This window comes from Chanodichthys erythropterus, chromosome 1 (assembly GCF_024489055.1).
Source record: "Chanodichthys erythropterus isolate Z2021 chromosome 1, ASM2448905v1, whole genome shotgun sequence".
NCBI lineage: Eukaryota > Metazoa > Chordata > Actinopteri > Cypriniformes > Xenocyprididae > Chanodichthys > Chanodichthys erythropterus.
In genome coordinates, this window is record NC_090221.1 from 8,620,612 (window position 1) to 8,644,364 (window position 23,753).

The following is a 23,753-nucleotide window of genomic DNA, read 5'->3' on the forward strand; positions in this document are numbered from 1 at the left end:
TTTGATTGGCTGTCGATGTTTTTATCGTTCGTCAGCTGGGAAAAATCCTTCTGAAAGTGATTCTTACGATATCGTTTCTGTGAGGTTATTGTTATAGTTGTGGTGTGGACTATATCTTTATCGTCCTTGGTGTGAACGGACCTTAAGTGTTTGATTTATGATTATAAAGTAAAACTACAGCAGTACAACTACTCTAACTTCGTACTGATAACACACAGGTATAATCTCACAAAGGTAGTATGATCTCTATCCATGTTTAAATCAATGTCACATAAGCTATTAATACCAGAAGAGACTAAACAGTGTTGGGATAAGAGGGCTGCCATTGCTGGTACTTAGCAGGTCTCCTCTAGCAAAAAAAAAAAAGGGGCTTAGTGAAGGATTAGTATAATTACAGGCTTAAACTGGACCATTTCAACTGCCCATTCTTTACTTGCATGGAAAACAATGACTAACCAAGGTTGATTATTTACCACACCCATATATGTCCTTGAATACGCCAGATCCAAGCATAAAATTCATTATAGCATGACATGAAATCTTTTTGGCCAGTTAGCAGGTCTTGACATTGCATAACAATAGCTATGGTCTAAAATGAACATGCTTAATCTTATTATATCTCTTTTAGTTTCATACACATTCAGGATAAACAAGACTTATAAAATGAAGGGGCAAAAATAAGTGGTTTTAATCCAAGTAACAAATTCATCAATAAAATTTTAGAATTTATTAAGGTAAAAATAAGGAGTTGTGTCTCAACATGAAATAAATCAGAAAACATTGCCCTCCCCCCACCCTCCTCAAAAAAAAAAAAATGTACCATTCATTCCCACTGAGAGTTCACAGTATTGTTAGAATTGCTAATTATACTACATGATCTATTGTGGCCCTGCTCTGACATGTTTTAATAGTTTTAATCATTTTTCAGTATTATTCGAATAAGCTCAAATCAGAGCTACTGCTTCTGAACACAAATACAATTTATGGTCCACAATATTGACCTCAATTCAGAAGGGTACAGGGAAGAACCTGTTGCAGTTGGGGTCAGCTTAGCCAAAAAACATGGCAAGCCATCATTGTACATGGTAGGATTCGTGCCCTGTGCGCAGAGCTACAGCCGTAACCTACAGACTTAAGACTCCCAAGCAATGACAAGTATTTACAAACATATCAGCTGGAAAAGGAGTTGGCACAGTCCATTGACAAAATAGTAACCACAAGAGATGCGTGTTTGTACAGCATATTCACATATACATAAAGACAGGAAAATATGCTTATTTTCCCTTCCAACCGAGGAGCTAACAAATAAATTTAAGAAAGAAAAACACAATGAAACCGGGCAAGGCAGCCCTCAGAAGGCCAGTCTCAATGAAAATTTTCCAGCTTGCGTAACCGCAGGGGATTGGAGGGCAAGGCCTGGGGGCTTGGAGTGGAGGGCTCCTGCTCTGGAGCGCGGAAAAGTACTCTGCCTCGGTGATTGAACAGGTAGAACGACGGGTGATTTCTCAATGTGTCAAATGTCCTGTTAGAGCAAGCAAAAGAGACATAAGTGAGCTCGATGCGAGCCTATTTCTGATACAGCCAGGTATTACTTCATGGTCTCATGGAAATACTGCATGTGCTTACTTGTTTTTGAGCTCTGAAGAAGCATCCATGTCTTTGAACTCGCCTGAGATGTGTACTATGCCATAACACGTGATCACAAACGATAACAAAGTCTGTAACACTATCTGAAAACACAACACAAGAGAAGCTGTATTGAGGAAAACAAATGCATGCGATTCAATATAATCAGTGTCTGGTATTTGATTGCAACTTACATCTATCGGTAATGTTTCGTTCTCTTTTTCTGTCAGTCGCATGTAGGATCGGTCTAGAAAAAAAACAACAACTTTTTTTAGGGTGTATGAAAGGCATTAAACCACTACCTCCACACAAAGGGGTATAAGTGATTTTACAACAACACAGCACTGTATTAGCAAATATCACTCAAATATCACAGAAATAGCACAATATCGCCATCGTTGCACATTAAAAGTTCTTATATTTAAGTTCACAACTGGATTTGTTTTCTTTGCAAGGAGCACATTTGCTCAAGTGTATAATTCTATATGCTTGGCATATAATGCAAAGCTTTTTTTGCAAGTGATAGTACATGCAAAAAGATGTTACTAGGGCTAACTGTATGCATACATTTATGGGAAGCCCGAATTGTTTCCACAAATCAGTTCTTTCGAACAGTTTTGAACTGGTAAAAAAAAACAATTAAATCATTATGACATTAAAGTGACCTTATTATGCTTTTTCGAATATTACCTTTCACGCCGTGTGTTATATAGTGGTTTGTTATTGTAAAAGATTTGCAAAGTTTTAAAAATCAAAGTGCACAACAAATAAAGTTAATGTCTTCTAAAAGAAAGGATAGATTCTGAATTGCCGAAATGAGTCGCCAGTAATTCCTGTCTCGCTTCCGTAACGGATCTATGTAGGTTTGTAACAAATTTGCATAAAACCAGCTTATGGTCTTCATTGGCTCCCTGCGAACATTATTAGTACTTTGACCGCCCTCAAACACTGTAATTGTTGCTGAGAAGCAGTATGTTGTATTATCAACATGTTGAGAAGATGCTGTTTTCAGTATTGTGAATCTACTTTGCATGCACTTCCAAAGGATGAAGACTCGTGCAGGACTTCATACGCTAAAACCAACACCACTGTTACTGTTTGTATTAATGTAGTTTGTATTGTAAGCACTGAGGATCCCTCTGGAGCTGAAAATCAGATAAGGTAATGGGTGTTTCCAACATGCACTGTAAGCGGTAGACCAATCATAACAGACTAATATAATATAATATAATATAATATAATATAATATAATATAACATAATATAATAATATATACACACCATTAGCCGATTATTCAGAGTGATATCTACCAATAACTATACCAATAGTTTGAGGCTTCTGCCTTTTATACTTTTTTTTTTAAAAATGAATTAATTAGAATTACATTGTAATCAATAATTAATCATTATATTTTGAATGAAATGCAAATACAAACTTTATTATCTCCATTTCATCAACTTGTTTCAGTTATAACTGGTATCAGTAACTAACATTACTCAAATTATTAACACACAAACTAAATTGAACGAACGAATTTTGCAAAAATGCTTAGAACTTTTGAAAACATTATCCAAAATGTATATTATATTATTATTATTATTATTATTATTATTATTATTATATATATATATATATATATATATATATATATATATATATATATATACCCACATACAGCTTTCAATGTATGGATATCAGATTTATTGTTTAACGATGAAAATACCGGTTTGTTATTTTAAGTTTTTTTAATTATTTATTTATTTTGAATAAGTTCATTCGTGGGTTCTCGGCTCATTACGAGTCGGACATGCTCGAAAGAAACGGTTCTCGGTTCAACGTGACGAAAGCCACAGAATCGAATCTCTCAATGCGAATCGTGAACAATTCTTTTCAATGAAAAGATCCGAATCAAACTAACGATTCAGACATCACTACGGCAGAAATAGCAGGTGAAATTGCATTATTTGGAAAGGAAACCAACGCTGGTTCCGAGCTATTTCTCATTAAATCGTCATTTAGTTCCTTACTGAAGGCAAATCAACACATTATCTTTAAGGAAAGTTTGAATAACGTAAGTTTACATAGCAAAGAGAACTACATCTAAAATACCAATCATACTGCGTTAAATAAACGCCCAGATAAACTCAACACGCACCGCACACACTGATCTTTCATCAATCTCAGTCAGACTAACATGATCAGTGATTTATGCTACAAAAGAACTTCTTCCCGTGTATAGTGCAGTTATAAAGGATGTGTCTCAAAACCTAGTGAGCTGCCTACCAAGACAGCACTTCTGGACACAATAAACGTGTTCGCAAACACTCCAAATGCTGTCTACATAGGCAGCTCACTAGTGTTTGAGTCCCGCTGAAGCTGTCATGCACACTGAGCTCTGCAGAGAGGCCGCACTCACCGCCGGACCACAGTCAGCTCCAGTTTACTGAACAATATGTCCGTCCAATTACCAATCGTTTCTGGATGAACAATACTTACGCTGTGCCGCTGAAAAAGCTGCGTGTGCCAAGGCGAAAAGGCCTACACCGACAACACCTTTCCAAAAGGACGAAGCCATTTTCACTCGAGCACAACCGATCTAGCCACTGCCGAGGCGCGTGAAGCACTCCTCAATGAGCACTGCGTCATCACCGCCGCACTAATCGCACTTCCGGTTGCTCACTGCCACTTTAAACTTGCATTTAAAGAGACAGTAGAGAATGTAGGAGAACGGGGAAAAATTACAGAATATTAACTGTGTAAAATGAGGTATTAACACACAATTTCCAAGATGTTTTTTAACTCAATAAAAGTCTCTACAATAATAATAAAAAAATAAAATAAAAAATTGAATAAAAATCTACATTGACCAAGAATCTTCATATTTGAACTGTACAGAATGTATGATCTTTTTTGTACATTTATGAATGTAGTACTTAATTAAAATATTTTTTACATGAACGAATAAAAATTGTCTTCAAAGGTATTTTAATCACCTGTCTACTTAAAATCAACATTTGTTTCTCAATATAATATAAAACTACTGGTTTAAACACATTAGGTAAACATACTTAAATGTATTTATTTATTGCACTGTCACTACACTGTTGTACACACAAGTAATGTATTTTCGTAGTTTTAAAATACTGTAAAATACTTTGTAGGAAGTCTACATGATGACATCATAAAAATGCGGCCTCTGATTGGTGCTTACTCAATAGTTTGCCCAGACTTATTGAGTTTTGGTGTTCCTTTTAGTAGTCTAGGCTAAATAGTTTACCAATTTACATAATGTTCTTGAAAACTATTATACCGAGCAGCAGCCCCCTAGATTAACAATCAGTTTATTAATTAGTTATAAACTATTTGCTATGAATACAGAAGCCATCAGTTGTCTTCTTATAAATGACTTGTTTGTCATTGAGTCAGTGTTGCTGATGCAAAGTAGGCCCTTTGTTACCAAACATCAAGTAACTAAATTAGGATACAATTATAAGTCATTCGCAAACTGTTAAAAATTAAACTGTTGGTTAGTTTAAAACTAACCTTCATCTTGGAGATCACAGGGATATGTGAATATTCGATCTGTTCAATCCACAATATGTACATTTTTGCAGCTAGAGGTCGCTTATTCAGTCGCTTATCCTTGATTTTGTGGAATCATGGGATGTGTTGTTTTCACATCTACAGACAGTGAAAAAGAATCGGGACGGGACTCATGTTCATGGATGAAATTATTAACGTTACTGTAGTATGAAGCAGAGCAGGGCGAGTGATGTTGGAGCTGAACAAAATGGCTGGAGAGATTGATAATGAGAGTCGAGCGCAACATGTCTCGAGAGCAGCGGAACTTTTATTATGCCGCAGGCGCTGCTTCCGCTTTTTTTGGTCAAGTGTATGTGGGGTAATGCAGCGCTGTTTATCATATTAGATACATCTGTGTGTTGAAAGTTGTTATAATGCTGCTCCATGTGTTCGCTGGGCAGCTGCTATGAGACCCTTGTTGCACACTGCAGTAAGCTAGATCGATATTAGTCATGGTAAAACTCGGCACTCGCGGTAAATCAAGAAAACGAGATTTAAACAAGAAGCTATATAACATGAGGAATATATAATGCGTCTTTGGTGTTTCCATGGTAACCGGAAATCGAGGGTAACGCGGTATGATGTCATTGATAAGCGACGCACGGACATGGCCCGTGTCCTGGTTAAAATTGCATATTTCTTTGGATTTAAACATTCTTGGAAACATTTGGGATAATGTAAGTACACAAGCCAACAAAATATATAGTATTGTTCTAGTGGTTTTTGGATATTTTAATCAAAAAATCCTACTGTACATATTATGCCTTTAACTGATATATATATATTTTAATATATTGTATATATATTATATATTGTATATATATTATATAATATATTGTATATATATTATATATATATATACATTTTTTTTAAAATACAAAAATACAGTTTATTTTGATACATGGTGTGGCTGCTGTATTTTGTAGTTTAATACACTTAAAATTAAGGTATTTGGTATTTTATTTTAAAATACATTTTGATGTATTTTTGCCCAACTCTGTGCGTTTCAAATATAAATTTGGCTGTGACAAATGTATGACTGTCCTCCCCCAGTCCCCCTGTTTCTGACAGTTTAGGAAAATGTGGAATGAGATATGACGGTTTTATACAAAAAAGTTGGGAGTGCGTGGGTTGAACTTGTCATTGCAGGAATTTTTCATCATGAATGTAGCTTTTATATTATAATTTGCAATTCTAAACCATGTGAAATATGTATAGTTATATATATTGTTCGACAATGACGATGCAGAATAAAAGGAAACGACTCTTATGCGCAGCGTTTTCCCAATGTGAACTTCACGAACACATTGCTGGGTTTTCACGTGACGTCACATGCAGTGGGCGGGGCGTCGCTGGGAATCAGGAACAATCTACATGATTGTATTTGCTAATGCTCCTGCCTAGTGCATTCATCTTCTTATATCTTTCCACCTAAAAGAAATGCCAACATGGGCTCTACATGTGAAATGAACGCCGCGGTGAGTGTTTGGAGAAGACTGCCTCTGTTTGTTTTGGCGAGCTCCCTCTGCTTGTGCCTGAGCAGAGCTGAAGACAGTGCGATGGAGAACATCGTGACAGAGAAGAAAGCTGAGGAAAGCCACAGACAAGACAGTGCCGACCTGCTGATCTTTATCCTGCTCCTCACACTGACAATCTTGACCATATGGTTGTTCAAACACCGCCGGTTCAGGTTTCTGCACGAGACTGGACTGGCAATGATATATGGTGAGAATAGGCGTGATATCATTTGCCTCTTTGATCTGTGTAGTCGGCAGCATGCTTCATGCGATAAAGTCTACAACATCATAGGATCTGTTAATTTAAGTACGCCATGCATGATCATGACTGTTCAAAGGGCAGTGTGGGAGTTTTAGCACAGGGCCTGTAAGGTGTAGCTGTCCAGCAGGAGTTAATCTGCGTTCCCTTGCAAGTGCTGGGTGGTTTAAAAACAAATGCAGCCAATTTAAAGCTTGTCACAAAATAGAACCTTTTAAAAGTTAAAGTTCTGTTCATCTGTAAAATGATTATGTTAAGAAAACACTTGTGTAATTTTAAGGAGATTGGAAATCCTCTTGCCTATGAAGCACATCTCAGTTGGGTTATTCAGGAGCTGAGGTAAACAAGTATTATTTTAGTTTATATTATATTTTATAATATATATATATATATATATATATATATATATATATATATATATATATATATATACATACATATATATATACATATATATATATATATATATATATATATACATATATATATGTATATGTGTGTGTATATATATGTGTGTATATGTGTACTTCATCAGAATAATGTTAAAACATGGCACATGTAGTCCTTTGAAAACAGGCAGGGAGGAGGGGCTCTATAGCGCCACCTTGTAGTGCAGTAAATGTGGAGTGAATCTGACATAGTCCTTTGATGTTTAACCGTTTTAAATGCCTGTTGCCCACTGTGCACAGTTGCCCTGAAGCCATTGGGGTGGCGGTGCCACCGGGCTTGGGCCCGCCATCGATGCTCGCAGCTATATTTTTTATTAATATTTTTAATTAGCTTTTATTTTTATATTGTCATTTTTTTGTACAATTAGGCTTGATTTATTTTTACATCAGTGTTATTTTTTAGTCCAGTTTGTTTTATTTGTTTTAACTAAAGCTTATATTAGTTTGCTACAAAGGCAATGTTTTTCAATTACAGGTTTTTAATATTGAATAATATTTTATTTTATATCTTACAATGCAGTGCACAGCATAAATGAGTACACCCCCTCTGAACAAATACAAAAATATATTTTCTTTATGATCACTAATACAATTCAAATGTATTTAAGATATACATAATAAAAAATGAGAAATATTTGTCATTAATAGCCATAAAATAAATAAATTAGCCAATTTTGTATAGAGTCCCCGTGAACCGGAAGTTGCAAACGACTTTTCTCCAGTGTTGTGACATATTTCCAAGCGAAACAGAATATTGAATAGAGGGCAGGTTTTACTTTAGGGCTCCTCCTCTCCATCTCTCCCTCATAGCAGGGAAGCCGTCAAACTGACATATTCGGAGAAGGAACGGCATTCCAGACCGGATGTACTTTTCAGATTTTGATTAAAGATTACCACAACAAACATATTTTTTTCTGTGTATTAACTTGCACGGATTAATTGTTCACCAAAGTAAATAGGGTCAATTTTGATTTCATGCCGACTTTAAATTAAGGATTGCAGAAATGAGTACACCCTAGATTTAATTCAACAAATGTATAATATTTTAGTACTTAATATGCCTTCCATAATTTTGAATATACTGCTCTGACCCTTCTTGACACAAGGTGTACTGTCCTGTTTAACTCCTGGATGATGAGCTCCTTAAATGCCCTGATGGGGAGTGTTGCTCAACTTGTTTCTACAGAATCCCCCACAGGGGCTCAAGAGTGTTAAGATTGAGTGCAATACATGTCCACAGAAGGTTTTTCACCTTGGGAGAATGCATATACTCATTGTCATGTTGAAAAAATGGCCAACAATGCAGGGAATGAGGAAAGGGTAACATCTTCTGTTTAAAGATTGTGTATTAAATTACACAGTGGTCTGGGAATTCATGACAGCATTGATAAAGCATAACTCCCTCACACCTTCAGTACTCATACATCCCTATGTAAGAGCTTTACTACCACTGAACTTTACTGTGGGAACTAGGCACTTCTCACTGTACTCCTCCTCTAGCAACACCATAACATTTTGGATGCTGTTAGATCCAAAATGATTGATCTGGTCTCATGAGATCAGAGTATTGGTTCCCAGAATCTATATTTTGTAAATATGGGCTTTGGAAATGGCTAACTGACTTTATTGTGATTTGGCTACAGTAGGTAGTTTCAGTGAGAACAACAACCATGCGTGTCATTTCTGCAGGCTGCATCTTACTCTGTGAGATAAACAGTCACTCTTTTCATAGCTTTTTCTGGCTCTGAGTTGCCTGGCAAGTCCAGAAGACCAGTCTGGTCAGTCCGCCCTCCATCGTGCCTCGAGTCAACTCCAAACTGCACTGTGCGATCAGATTTGTTTATTTCCGTGACGCAAACAGCGTCACTCTAGTGCGGCGAAAGTCCCTTCAATATCAACAAAGATTGCGCACGTGAGACCCGAGAGTTTGTTCTATTCAGCCGTGAATTCAGTTTTAAATGACCAGAAACACATGAATTATTTACTTTTCGCTGTTGACTCTCTTGTTGCTTTGCTAACGTCATATCCGCCCTTCTCTGATTTGTTTCAATGGCGACTTTTTCCAGGCAAGGCTCTGAGACACTCGCTTGGTATTTCTCCTGCTCTTTGTCTAGCAGAAAAATCCCTCATCACAAAATGAAAGCTTAAAATGAAGGCCTGATTATTTCAGGGGCCTCGTCACAAGTCCATTGTTTTTGAATTTCTGTGTTACTTTTGCTATATTTTCACTCTTAAAACAATGATTTGGTAATCCTCTTGTACCGCTGTCCTCTTTTGTGCTAAGAAATAAGTCTCCTGGCAGTTCTCTGCTTCCATTGTTGTCAGCATTGAATATATAACACTTTTAATTGTCAAGAAATGACTTCTCTTTAAATGTTTTGGTTAAACATACTTACCTGTTGATCAAACATTGCCTTAAACCTACATCAGAAATGTTTTATTTAGTTTTATTCAGTATATTCACCCATTTTCCAAACCATGTTTTTGTCTTTTCCTGAATCACTACATTACACTTATAAGTGTTTATATTCTGACTATTTTAGATAGCATAGTACCCGTGTGACTCGTCATAATCTATGTTTCTATCCACCTATTTTAGGGATATCGCATAAAAAAAAGGCTGGATGGAAACGCCAAGATGCGCATACATTCTAAAAATGCACATATTCAAATTATTAAATTTTTCTTAGTGATATTTAGCACCAGTGTATCAGGAAGTGACATTTTTTTGACTTGCTGGATGCTTTATTCGCAAATGTTTTATGTGATATTCAAAATTTGCACATAAGTTAAATACAAAATAGCTCCAGCTACAATGTTCTTCCGCAAGATGCTTGCAGTTCTGTTTATTAACCGCTAGACTGCCAAAAGTTAGGGACTGCATCTTTAATAAAATGCAATGTTTCTGTCTCATCAGGGTTGCTTGTTGGTGTCGTCCTGCGTTATGCCATTCATGTGCCCAACAACATGAACAATGTTACACTGAGCTGTAATGTCAATGCCAGTCCTGCCACACTGCTGATGAATGTCAGTGGTAAGTTTTATGAGTACACACTGAAAGGAGAGATCGGAGCCAATGAAGTCAATGACATTCAGGACAACGAGATGCTTCGCAAGGTAAAATATCACATCTCAACACTCATACAGGAGCCGTTTGACCTACAACACAGATTCAGATGAATTAGAATTGAAAGCTTGACTTCAACCACAAACGCTCTGGGGAATTTATTTGAATATACTTGCTTCTGTATTTTTAGATGGATTGCCAGTCTGTTTCGCTGAACTTATTTGTGTTTGCTCAGGCGCTTCAGGCAAATTCCTGATTTAACTTTGTACCAATAATTAAATTTTCTCACATATACTAATTCAGTGCCTGACAGAAGTAATCTGTGGTTGGCTGGTCTCTGTTAGAACATGTCCCTCAGATGACAGATGCATGAAACAACTGCTTCCATAACAGTTACAATAAGAATTGCATAATTTAGTTATTGAAATATATGATATTTACATTAGATGTTTGAATTTTATATGCATAGAAAGTTGCATTATATTGAATTATTGAACCCTTTGCTTCAGTCAAACCACTAATAAATAAATAAATAAATATATATATTATTATTATTATGATTATTTATTTATTTATTTTTAAACAAAGCTTAAAGTATTTATACTAATGGTTTGAGGTCAATAAGATTTTTTTTTATTTTTTTTTTTTTATTATTAGTTTTATTCTGAAAGGACACATTAAATGATCAAAAGTGATAGTAAATACATTTAAAAATGATTTCTATTTGTTTTGAACTTTCTATTCATCCAAGAATGAATGTATTGCAATTTTCACAAGAATATTAAGCAACACAACTGTTTTCAAAAATAATAATATATAATATTGACAATCATAATTGATGATAATCAATAAATGTTTCCTGAGCATCAAATCAGCATATTATAATGATTTCTGAAGAGTCATGTGACAATGACAACTGTTTAACTGTATTTTTGATCAAATAAAGGCAGCTTTGGTGAGCATAAGAGATGTTTTACAAAAACATTAAAAAAAAATCTTACTGGCCTCAAACTTTGAACAATATTGTAATAAAAAAAATCTGATTTTTTCATTGGTGAATGAAATGCCTATATCTTTATCTTTCTAATTCTATTTAAGGTGACCTTTGACCCAGAGGTCTTCTTCAATATTCTCTTGCCCCCCATAATTTTTCATGCTGGATACAGTTTAAAACGAGTAAGGGCATTTTTTTTATTATTTATTAATACAGACAGATCTTATCTGCACAAGATGATGTAGTGTTCAACGTAGACAAATTAAAAGACATTATTCATTTCATCTCTCTATTTGTTTTTCAGAGACATTTCTTCAGGAACTTGGGCTCCATTCTTGTGTATGCATTTGTGGGAACTGTAGTGTCTTGTTTCATCATTGGGTCAGTCTTTTTTCTGTACTTTTTTGAATGATTGCTTCAGTGATGAGGGTGAGAACCAGCGTTCAGAGGTGTGCGGTTTGTTTTTCAGGTTGTTAATGTATGGTTGTGTGACGCTGATGAAGCAAATTGGCCAGCTGGGAGGTGACTTCTTCTTCACTGATTGCCTTTTCTTTGGTGCCATTGTCTCAGCCACTGACCCAGGTATTACAATCAGAGTCTCTGTAACAGTGCCTAAATGCAGTCATGGGTGTTCTGATGTGTATTAATAAAAAATTAGAGATGGGGTATTGTTTTTTTGCAAGCGGAATGTGTTATGTAATTCCTAGAAACTAAGCCTTGCTGTAGCAGAATTCACCTGCACTATGCTATTTTTTGTTATGAAATTATTAAAATTAAGTTACATATAAAAGCAATTTGATCTTAGAATAGACCATTTTCAAAGCTCAGCCCCCCATGGTTACTGTTGTTCACTAAGACAAAATGCATGATGTCCCATAGGAATTAATGTGAGATTGCAATTAAAGGGTTAGTTCACCCAGAAATGAAAATTCTGTCATTTTTTACTTACCGTCACTGTACTCACATGAACTCATTTAAATATGTTTTTAGTACCTTTATGGATCTTGAGAGAGGAAATATCATTGCTCCATATAAAGGCCTCACGGAGCCATCGGATTTCAACTAAAATATCTTATTTTGTGTTCCGAAGATTAACGAAGGTAAGTAATAAATGACAGAATTTTAATTTTTGGGTGAACTAACCCTTTAAAAGGGCAATTTTCAGTAAAATGTGCTCCTAAATTGAATGGATGTTATTCTTAAATTAAAGGGATAATTCACCCAAAAATGAAAATTCTGTCATTTATTACTCACCCTCACGTCTTTCCAAACCCGTGAGACTTTTGTTCATCTTCAGAACACAAATGAAGATGTTTTGATGGAATCTGATAGCTTTCTGTCCCTCCATAGATAGCAATGCAACTACCACTTTGACGTTTCAAAAAGTTCATAAAGAGATCGTAAAACTAATCCATATGAATTGATTGGTTTAGTCCAAATTTTCTGAAGAGACTCGATCACTTTATATGATGAACAGATTTAATTTAGGCGTTTATTCTCATATAAACATTGATCAGTTAACATAAACTGAAGCTCAATCGAACCTGAATGCATGGTGCGTAAACATGAAAATGAACCTTATTGGTTCTTGCACATCAAGCAAAAATGCTTGAGTTTTACCACGACTAATGTATGAGTTGATGAATGTTTATATGTGAATAAAAGCCTAAATTCAATCTGTTCACCATATAAAGTGATCGAGTCTCTTCAGAAAATTTGGACCAAACCGCTCGATTATTATAGATTAGTTATCAAAAGTTTCAGTTGTGAAGGCAGTCTATGGAATAACTGAAAGCTCTCAGATTTCATCAAAAAGATCTTAATTTGTGTTTACTTGACATTTGATATTCAACAGTGCTTTGATCTGCCTGCATTGACATTCTTTAAGAGCTGCTGTGCAGCCAAAATAATGTACCAGTTATCAATGTAAAGCTGCTTTGACACAATCTACATTGTAAAAAGCGCTATATAAATAAAAGTGATGACTTTACTTCCGAAGATGAACGAAAGACTTACAGGTTGGGAAACGACATGAGGGTGAGTAATTAATGACAGAATGTTCATTTTTGGGTGAACTAACCCTTTAAAAAAAACAATAACAATGTACTATCCTCAGGACTTCCATTAGAAATTGCATTAAAATAGAGAAAAGGCATGATGATAGCAACAGTTGCTAAAGCAGGATTGGTCAGTAGGCTGTTTAGGCTTAGTTAAATATTGATTTGGCATTGATTTGTTTTGTAGTAACAGTTCTGGCCATCTTCAATGAGCTGCACGTGGATTCTGACCTGTACGCTCTGCTGTTTGGAGAAAGTGTCCTGAATGATGCCGTCGCTGTCGTACTGTCCTCGTAAGTCCTCCGCTTCCTATGACTATACAATGCTATGTATAAACAAACTGCTTTTGTTCGTTCATTCATTAATATTATTAATAATTTTGAGATATAACTGTTTTGGGTTTTTATAAACTCAATGCAGAACGAATAATTAACACTTTTTATTTAACATCCGATTTTTCCTCTGCTGGACCTTTCATCTGCTCCAGCATGCTGCTTTATTACGGGAGGCAAAGTGGGGCGGGGCATCACAGCCCTGGAGGTGTGGCTTATGCAGAGGGCAGGAACCAGACACTGAGAACGCCCCTCAATGGGTGTGCCACACATGTAGAGCTTTGAGCCTGCCGAGTGCATTTTTAGTGTGTGCATTGGCTGGTCATTACCAGAACATGCAGAGTGAATGACCCACAGATATGCTTCACACCAGCACCTGTAATGAACTCAGCCCTCAAGGAAGTAGAATTCTCCTTTACTTTGATTTTAACTGCATGTAGAGGAATGATGAAGACCATCGGTTATGGATGGTGTGTAGATGAGGCAAAGCTGTGGGTATTTGCTGATTTGATGATTGCCCTTTGCTTCTTAGTTTGAAGTGATGCTGTGTTGCTTTAGAAAGTTTTCTTTTTTTTCCTACCTACCCTCTGTACTAAATTTAATTTAGCATGTACGTACATCTTTTGGGCATCAGGTACATTTTAAAAGTCATTTCATGAGGATTCAAACCTTCCTTGTTCCAATAGCTTGATGTAACTGCTACTCTAACTTCTACCCTAATCCAAAGAAAAGAGTGTTTATAGAATAAGCCTCAAAAACCCTCTTTCACAGCTATAAGAGAAAAATATGGAAAAGTTCACCAAAACCGATACTCTTTCAGATGGTGTGCATCACCTGCTGCTAAGCATATACTAACTTTAGGTTCCCAATCATTTCAGTCCGGTTGTAACCTTTTATTGGCATGTTTCAGCAGCGATTGTTTTATGATTTGGTTATGATTCAGTTAAAAACTACATTGAGCACAACAGAAGACTAGCCTGTGTCTTCGTAAACCAAAGTATTCATTTCACATTTCACATCTAAGGATCAGAGATAGGTTGAAAATACTAAATTACACAAAGATTTTTGACATTATGTATGTACCTCAGGGAACAAAATAGATGATAGAAAATGTATTAAATGACCTAGAATAGAAAATAAATTGAATATCTCTGATGAGCACGCTTATCTGATACCACTGAGTTCAGATGTTGCCAAAACTTTAGCACACTTTTCCAGCCCTGCTCATAATGCTAATATGATTTTTCAATAGCAAATGGATCTTTATCTTTAGATTTATGCAGGAATATTAGAATTACTTGAACGTATCTGTGTTCTTTTTCCAGGTCAATTGTAGCATATCAGCCTGAGGGAGACAACACTCACACATTTGAAGCCATGGCCATGCTGAAGTCCTTTGGCATCTTCCTGGGGGTCTTCAGTGGTTCTTTTGCTCTTGGAGTGGCAACTGGAGTCGTGACTGCATTGATATCCTTTACTGGTTCAGTATTGTATGTAATGTTTTATTTTTTTGGGGTTGGTATGAACCATGGTGCTTATGATAAAGAAATGGGTTCAAGCTTATATATTGATCTCATTCTTCTTCTCTTCATGTGATTGACATGTAAAATAATGTATTTAGTGGTTTATTCATCTGGAAGTTACTTTCATTGACTCCCTTCCACGTTACTAAGTTCACTAAGCTTAGGGACTTGCCATTGCTGGAGACGGCACTGTTTTTCCTCATGTCCTGGAGCACTTTTCTACTCGCTGAGGCATGTGGATTTACAGGTAAGCTTGAGTTCCCCATGAAGTCTTCTAGAAACTACCTAGAAACATATTGCATACATGTATATTTAAATGTCTGTTCCTGCTCATCAGGTGTGGTGGCGGTTCTGTTCTGTGGAATGACACAGGCTCATTACACCTTTAACAACCTGTCTCCTGAATCTCAGGACAGGACGAAACAAGTAAGATTAAAAGTCACTTTTATTTTAGACTGTCTCTCAGTCCACTCTCTAGTGTGTACACTAACATTCAAAAGTTTGGGGTTTTTAAAAAATGTTTTTATTTTAAAAAAGAAGTCTCTTATGCTCACCAAGGCTGCATTTATTTGATCAAAATACAGTAAAAAATGTACTGTTGTGAAATATTTTTATGATTTAAAACAACTGTTTTCTATTATAATCTATTTAAAAATGTAATTTATTCCTGTGATGGCAAAGCTGAATTTTCAGCACCATTACTCCACTCTTGATCTTGTCACATGATCCTTCAGAAATCATTATAATATGCAGATTTGGTGCTGAAGAAACATTTATTATTATCATCAATGTTGAAAACAGTTATGATGCTTAATATTCTTTTTGGAAACCGTGATGCATCATTTTAGGATTATTTGATGAATAGAAAGTTCAAAAGAGCAGCATTTATTTGAAATACATTTCTTTACATTATAAAAGTCTTTACTGTCACTTTTGATCAATTTAATGTGTCCTTGCTGAATAAAAGTATTTATTAGAAAAAAAGAATTTTACTGACACACAACTTTTTATCTTGATAACAAATTTGGGCACTAGCAAAGGCCTTGATCCAGTAAACATTGGGACACTGATTACTCTGTTACATGTGACATGATTATGCCATTGCACATTAAAACATAGCTGATATTTATCAGCAAGTTATCATTATTGTGTTAGATGTCATTGTGCATCTTCATTATAGCAGTTAAAATGTACAGATGCTTGTCCTGCATTGATTTTTCTTAAGCAAAATAATGGCATTAATAGATAAGATAATAATGGCATTTAGGCTTTAAATAAATACAATACAACAGGGCTCAAAGTTATTACAATGCAAATATTAGTACAGAATTTGCTGAAAACGAATAAATGAACAAATAGATAATTTACAATGTAGCTAAACTGTAGCCACAAATCTTTTCTTTTTACCTTAGTAATGCTTTTACTCCAGAATATGCTGAGACGGCTCTGCTGAACTGGTCTATGAAAAATGAAATGTATATAATATAACATCTCACTATGACTTAATTTCACTGTGCTTTCTTTCAGTTATTCGAGTTACTGAATTTCCTAGCTGAGAACTTCATATTTTCCTACATGGGCTTGACATTGTTTACCTTCCAGAACCACGTCTTCAACCCGATCTTCATAGTGGGTGCATTCGTATCCTAACACTTCAGCTTTGTGCCTAAAGAATAAATGAGCAGACAAAGTGATATGATAGTCAAAATGCTCTCAGCAAATGCAAAACAAGTGGAAAATCTGATGGATCACTATTATTAAAAAGGCATGTGTGCTCATGTTGGATGGCAGTACTTTGCTTAATGTCATCAAGGAAGTGGCTGACTGGTGTTGTTGGGTGATATGTCCGGTGTGTTACAGCTCATTATGTTTCCCAGAAATCAATGGCCCAGAACCACCTTTTCATTAACAGGTCCTTTAGAAATACTGAGGAAGGGCAAAATGTCATGGTTTTGATTAGGGTGTAGATGCTGTCAGTGCAGCATTAGCTTCATTTTTTTTATAGCCACTCCTTGACACCTCTCCACCCAGCTGGCTGTGTTTCTGGGCAGAGCTGCGAACATCTACCCCCTCTCCTTCCTGTTGAACTTGGGCCGCAAAAACAAGATCAGCCCCAACTTCCAGCACATGATGATGTTTGCAGGTTTGTGTATAGATCTGAAGCTGATTCCTATGGTTAGCCGAGGAAGAATAACATGCCAAAACCAAAAGTCTTGTTGAGGTTAAATATTTAAGACTTAAAAAAAAAACACAAAAAAAAAAACAATTCCATATGAGGTTTGAAACTTATTGATGTATTTTCAGTCATAATGGTCAGATTGGATTTCAGTTCTTTCATGCATTTTTCCCATTTACACTCACATGTGGCATTCACTGTGTACTGAACGAATAAGTGAACACATTTTGGATGCAGCATATGCATGAATGTGTAAATGGTAAAGTAGTGCATCTGTGTGTGATGACATGAGCAAAGACGCACTAACTTTCTTACATCATCTATACTGATGTTTAAGTAAATGTTGATATAGATTAACTGGGTTTTGAGTTCACTGTCCAAATGAATCTGATTTTATAACTTTCAAAATGATGGTCAGTCCTACAGATCGGATTGGAAAAAATGGCCTTTGTGAACCAATCTTGGTATTTTCTTTCCCCACCGTTGACCAGGTCTTCGTGGCGCCATGACTTTTGCCCTGTCAATCCGAGACACGGCCACATATGCACGGCAGATGATGTTCTCCACCACGCTGCTGGTGGTTTTCTTCACCGTTTGGATCTGCGGTGGAGGTACAACTCAGATGCTGTCCTGCCAGAAAATCCGGTCAGTTATAACTTCATCTTTTTTGTTCTCTAAGCGTTTTATTACTTTTGCTGTAATACTGTTTTGTGTTTGACAGTGTTGGAGTGGATGCAGATCAGGAGAACACTGTAAGTGTTTTTGGTCTGCTGTAGAAGCACAGTTTCAAATCAGAGCAGAGCTGTTTAATAATGGTTTTCCTCTGTGTCCATCTGCAGATCGGCCCTGATGGAGTGGAGTGTAGGAGCACCAAACATGAGAGCGCCTGGCCCTTCAGGATTTGGTATAACTTTGATCACAAGTATCCTTTGCTGTTTAGTTCTCATTAGTAACCTGCATAAAGAACATAAAAGACATAATCTCTCTCAAATTTCATTCTTTTGGTAATGAGGTTTCACAAATGACAGCTGACACTTCTATAGTTGATCCTATACCAACTTGTCTGTTTCAGTCATGTTTTGCTTCTTAGTGTCCTGTTGTTTTGAGTATAATAAATGACTCCCTGAGCACTGGTATTGTGCCAGCAGCATTTCAAATTGCTGTTACAGCTCATTGAAGAATAACATGCCAAAACCAAACATTAAATAGGTTAGACTTTAAACTCTTGTTTTTTTTTTTTTTTTTTTTTTTTTTTTTTAAATCCATTTAGTTGGTTTATAGTCTGAAAAGCAAAAAAAAATCCAAACCAATTCCATATGAGGTTTGAAACATATTGATGATTTTTGGAAATTATTTTCAGTCATAATGGTCAGATTGGATTTAATTTTTTTTCATTCTTTCATGCTTTTCCCCTCCATTTACACTCACATGTGGCATTGAATGTGTAAACGGTAAAGTAATGCACAGCAGCGTTTGGCTGCTGTAACCCCTGTATCAAAGATAACCTTAACAATTTCCATCCCATTTCCAATCTTCACTTCCTTTAGAGCAAATTGTTGCTTCTCATTTACACTCTTATCTTATTGTAAACAATCTTTTTGAGCCCTTTCAGTCTGGCTTCTGTATACTCCATAGCACTGAAACAGCCTTAGTTAAGGTCACTTGTTAATTGCTTCAGACTCTAGTTGTCTTTCTAATTTGATCCTTCTTGATCTCAATTTGTTTCGACACTGTAGATCTTTTACGTGTTTAGAGACTGTCTTTGGTGTTTCTTCTGCACTAAACTGGTTAAGTCCTATCTCTTGGATTGTAAGCGATTTGTTACTCTGGGTGGATGCAGGTCTGAGATTGGTTTAGTGCAATCATGGTCCTGTTTACAGTGAGTTGCTTTGGATAAAAGGGTCTGATATGTGATTGTTAGTGTTTTTATTTGAAAAGCCTTCTTTAACCCTGTTGACCTGTAGTTATCTGAAGCCCATTCTGACTCATAGCGGACCACCGCTCACTGCCACACTTCCTACCTGCTGTGGCCCTCTGGCACGCTGCCTCACCAGCCCACAGGCATATGAGGTTTGTACTTTACCTGCATGCTGTGGACTCATAATTATATGTAGCTCTGGTTCTTCCTCTTCTTTTAGCTAGAAAAGGTCTTGATTTGGCAGATAACACTGAGGAAACTAGTTGTTTATGTCTGTGTTCTACCAGATGGCAACAGACCGAATCCATGTTTAAAGGGATAGTTCACCCAAAAATGAAAATTTGATGTTTATCTGCTTACTCCCAGTGCATCCAAGATGTAGGTGACTTTTTTTCTTCAGTCGAATGCAAATTATGATTTTTAATTGCAACTGCTGCCGTCTGTCAGTCAAACAATAGCAGTAGATGGGAACTTCAACTATAACAGTAAATAAAACTTGCTTAGACAAATCAAAATTAAAACCTGTGGCTCGTGACGACACATTAATGTCCTAAGACGCGAAACGATCGGTTTGTGCGAGAAACCGAACATTATTTATATAATTTTTACCTCTAATACACCACTATGTCCAACTTCGTTCAGCTTCCTGTTAGTGAGGTCAAAAAACGCGTTGTGATGACGGAAGTGATGTCTCGCCCATATACTTCAATGAGTGCGAGACATCACTTCCGTTGTCAGAGCGCGATCAGACCTCACTAGCCGGAAGCTGAACGAAGTTGGACATAGTGGTGTATTAGAGGTAAAAAATGATATAAATACTGTTCGGTTTCTCGCACAAACCAATCGTTTCGTGTCTTAGGACATTAATGTGTCGTCACGAGCCGCAGGTTTTAATTTGGATTTGTCTATGGAAGTTTTTTCGACTCTTATTGTTCAAGTTCCCAATCACTGCTATTATTTGACTGACAGACGGCAGCGGTTGCAGTTACAAATCATAATTTGCGTTCGACTGAAGAAAAAAAGTCATCTACATCTTGGATGCACTGGGGGTAAGCATATAAACATCAAATTTTCATTTTTGGGTGAACTATCCCTTTAAGGGAAATACCCCTCAAAATCACTCTTAATTGTCATTTAATAGGCTGGAACAGCTGACACAAATTACCCCCTCCTAGAGCTGATTTATCCAATGAGGTGTAAACAGAGTGAATTTGGATTGATACAGTCAACATAGACTTGAAAACATTTGCTATTGCTCTTTTATTAGGATTATTATTATTATTATTATTATTATTATTGTTATTAAAAATAATCATTATTATGGTAGCTGAGAGAGCTTATTGTGCTGCAACTGAAGAAAACCCATGCAAATTGAAAAAACACCAGCAAATTAAGAAAACATCTTCATCCGTTTGAAAACACATGTGCTGCAAATGCTCACCATATAACCAAATACAGAAATGTGCTGCAAATACATAAAAAAGACCAAATACAGAATAATATACTAAAATAATATGCAGAAAAAATACCAAAAGCCTCTTTGAATTCATCATACAAATGCTTCCCCTTTGTATTACTTCCAATAAAAAAAATAAAAAAAAACTCTACTATTCAACCTCACTAATTAAAGGCACAGTATGTAGAATGTTTGCCGCTAGAGGTCGCCTATTCAAAACAAAAGCGTAGTTTGATGACGCAGAGTTTGAACACGGAATCTTAGGAGATGTCGTCTTCACCTCACCTCACAATCGGGATGAGACTTGGGCAGAAATCATGTTCATGGATGAGATTATTAACGTTACTGTAGTATCAAGCAGAGTGGGGCCGAGCTGAACGAGGCTGCTGGAGCAATTGCTAATGAGAAACGAGTGCGACATGCGGCTCGACAGCAGCGGAACTTTTATTATGCCACAGTCGCCGCTTCCGCTTCTTCCGGTCAAGCGTATGGGGTAACACTGCGGCATTTATCATATTAGATACATTTGCGTGTGTTGCTGCCGAGTGAACTTTGTGAGACACCGTTGCACACTGCAGTAAGAGAGATTGATTTTAGAATATCATATTAATAAATGCTGGATGGCTTGTGCTGATAAATGGCATTCAGTTAAATACAAACATATTGTATGATGGAGAAAATACTGTATTAGGCCTACTGTTACTAAAAATAAAGCTGCATCTAATTATGCTATGTTAGCCACTTGACAAAATAGTGTTTTTCTCTGAGGCATGGTAAAAGCATGGTACTCACGGAAAATCAAGAAAACGAGATTTAAACAATAAGACTAAACGTGTTGAGCTATATAACAATAATTAGTTTTCTGTCTATAAACGTATCCAAACAGTTGTTCCCTTGTCTATTAAAACATGTAATATATTAAAGCGACTTTGGTGTTTCCATGGTTTCTACAAAATAAAACCGGAAACCGAGGGTAACGCGGGTATGACGTCACTGATTGGTGACGCACGGACAGTTGGACACATCCATGTCCTGGTTAAAAATTGCTTACAGTGGGCACGGAAAGTATTCAGACCCCCTTAAATTTTTCACTCTTTGTTATATTGCAGCCATTTGCTAAAATCATTTAAGTTATTTTTTTCCCTCATTAATGTACACACAGCACCCCATATTGACAGAAAAACACAGAATTGTTGACATTTTTGCAGATTTATTAAGAAAGAAAAACTGAAATATCACATGGTCCTAAGTATTCAGACCCTTTGCTGTGACACTCATATATTTAACTCAGGTACTGTCCATTTCTTCTGATCATCCTTTAGATGGTGCTACACCTTCATTTGAGTCCAGCTGTGTTTGATTATACTGATTGGACTTGATTAGGAAAGCCACACACCTGTCTATATAAAGACCTTACAGCTCACAGTGCATGTCAGAGCAAATGAGAATCATGAGGTCAAAGGAAATGCCTGAAGAGCTCAGAGACAGAATTGTGGCAAGGCACAGATCTGGCCAAGGTTACAAAAAAAAATTCTGCTGCACTTAATGTTCCTAAGAGCACAGTGGCCTCCATCTTTCCCAAAAAGACTCATGGCTGTATTAGATCAAAAGGGTGCTTCTACTAAATACTGAGCAAAGGGGCTGAATACTTAGGACCATGTGATATTTCAGTTTTTCTTTTTTAATAAATCTGCAAAAATGTCAACAATTGAAAACAGTGTTTTTCTGTCAATATGGTGCTGTGTGTACATTAATGAGGAAAAAAATGAACTTAAAAGATTTTAGCAAATGGCTGCAATATAACAAAGAGTGAAAAATTTAAGGGGGTCTGAATATTTTCTGTACCCACTGTATTTCTCTGGATTTAAACATTCTTGGAAACATTTGGGATAATGTACGTATCCCAAGATTTTTGGATATTTTAATCCAAAAATCCTACATATTGTGCCTTTAACTACTTCCCAGAGCTCTGAGCTGCCTGTATATTTGTAACTGGTGATAGTGATCCTCACTGTAGAGTCCACTCTTTATGAAACATATTTATTGGTCTGCAATGGTTTTAATTCCTAGTGCAAATTGTTTTATTTGGCTGACCTGAAAGTTATGAATTTTTTTATCAGAGATATATAAGGTTATAAGGTAATAAAAAGACATACGATTAAATAACCTTTTATGTAAGGCTTGTTTAAGGTTTATAGGTCAGTAAGATTTATATATTTTTTTTAAAGAAGTCTGTTAAGCTCACCAAGGCTGCATTTATTTGATCAAAAATGCAGTAACAGTATTGCGACTATTATTACAATTTAAAATAGTTTTTCTTTTTTTTTTTTTTTAGTTTTTCTGTTTTTATCTACCATTGTGTTTTCTTTAAGAATGAGGGGCAGCTGAAAGACGACGACTCCGACCTGATCCTGAACGACGGCGACATCAATCTGACGTACGGTGACATCACCGTAAGCACAGATGCTACAGGTGCTCACACGAGCGGTACGGCCGTCGGAGGAGTGGCCGTGAACTCTGACGAGGCTCTGGATCGAGAGCTGGCATTCGGCGACCATGAGCTGGTGATCCGAGGCACCCGATTGGTCCTGCCCATGGATGATTCGGAGCCCCCGCTGCCTGTTGACTCCCACCGCCACCGGCACAAGTACGAAACGATGAGTTGAACGGGGCAAGCGGTGACCGAACGAGTCTCTCTTCTCTCTATCATCTCTCATCCGGAGCGATCTCTCTCAGCACCTCTCCTGTCTCTGAAGTGGCTGGTTTGATGTCTCTACCTCATTCGTCCCTCTTTCTT

General features: G+C 36.5%; 2 protein-coding genes across 2 annotated transcripts; one reads left to right on the forward strand and one right to left on the reverse strand.

The window, feature by feature from the left end:
• Positions 1 to 430: 430 nt before the first annotated feature.
• mmgt1 (membrane magnesium transporter 1) lies at positions 431 to 4,211 on the reverse strand. Its single transcript, XM_067372995.1, has 4 exons — positions 4,123 to 4,211; positions 1,821 to 1,873; positions 1,627 to 1,730; positions 431 to 1,522 (listed from the first exon to the last, which is right to left on the reverse strand). Exons 1-4 carry the CDS (start codon positions 4,199 to 4,201, stop codon positions 1,366 to 1,368), a joined length of 393 nt encoding a protein of 130 aa, XP_067229096.1. The 5' UTR covers positions 4,202 to 4,211; the 3' UTR covers positions 431 to 1,365.
• Positions 4,212 to 6,566: 2,355 nt separating this feature from the next.
• On the forward strand, positions 6,567 to 23,753 carry slc9a6a (solute carrier family 9 member A6a). Its single transcript, XM_067386605.1, has 16 exons — positions 6,567 to 6,933; positions 10,351 to 10,550; positions 11,599 to 11,676; positions 11,799 to 11,875; positions 11,964 to 12,076; positions 13,739 to 13,844; positions 15,209 to 15,350; positions 15,548 to 15,653; positions 15,744 to 15,832; positions 16,934 to 17,047; positions 17,438 to 17,549; positions 18,074 to 18,227; positions 18,304 to 18,334; positions 18,422 to 18,504; positions 19,547 to 19,652; positions 23,329 to 23,753. The coding sequence occupies exons 1-16, from the start codon at positions 6,657 to 6,659 to the stop codon at positions 23,620 to 23,622; spliced, it is 2,082 nt and encodes a 693-aa protein (XP_067242706.1). The 5' UTR covers positions 6,567 to 6,656; the 3' UTR covers positions 23,623 to 23,753.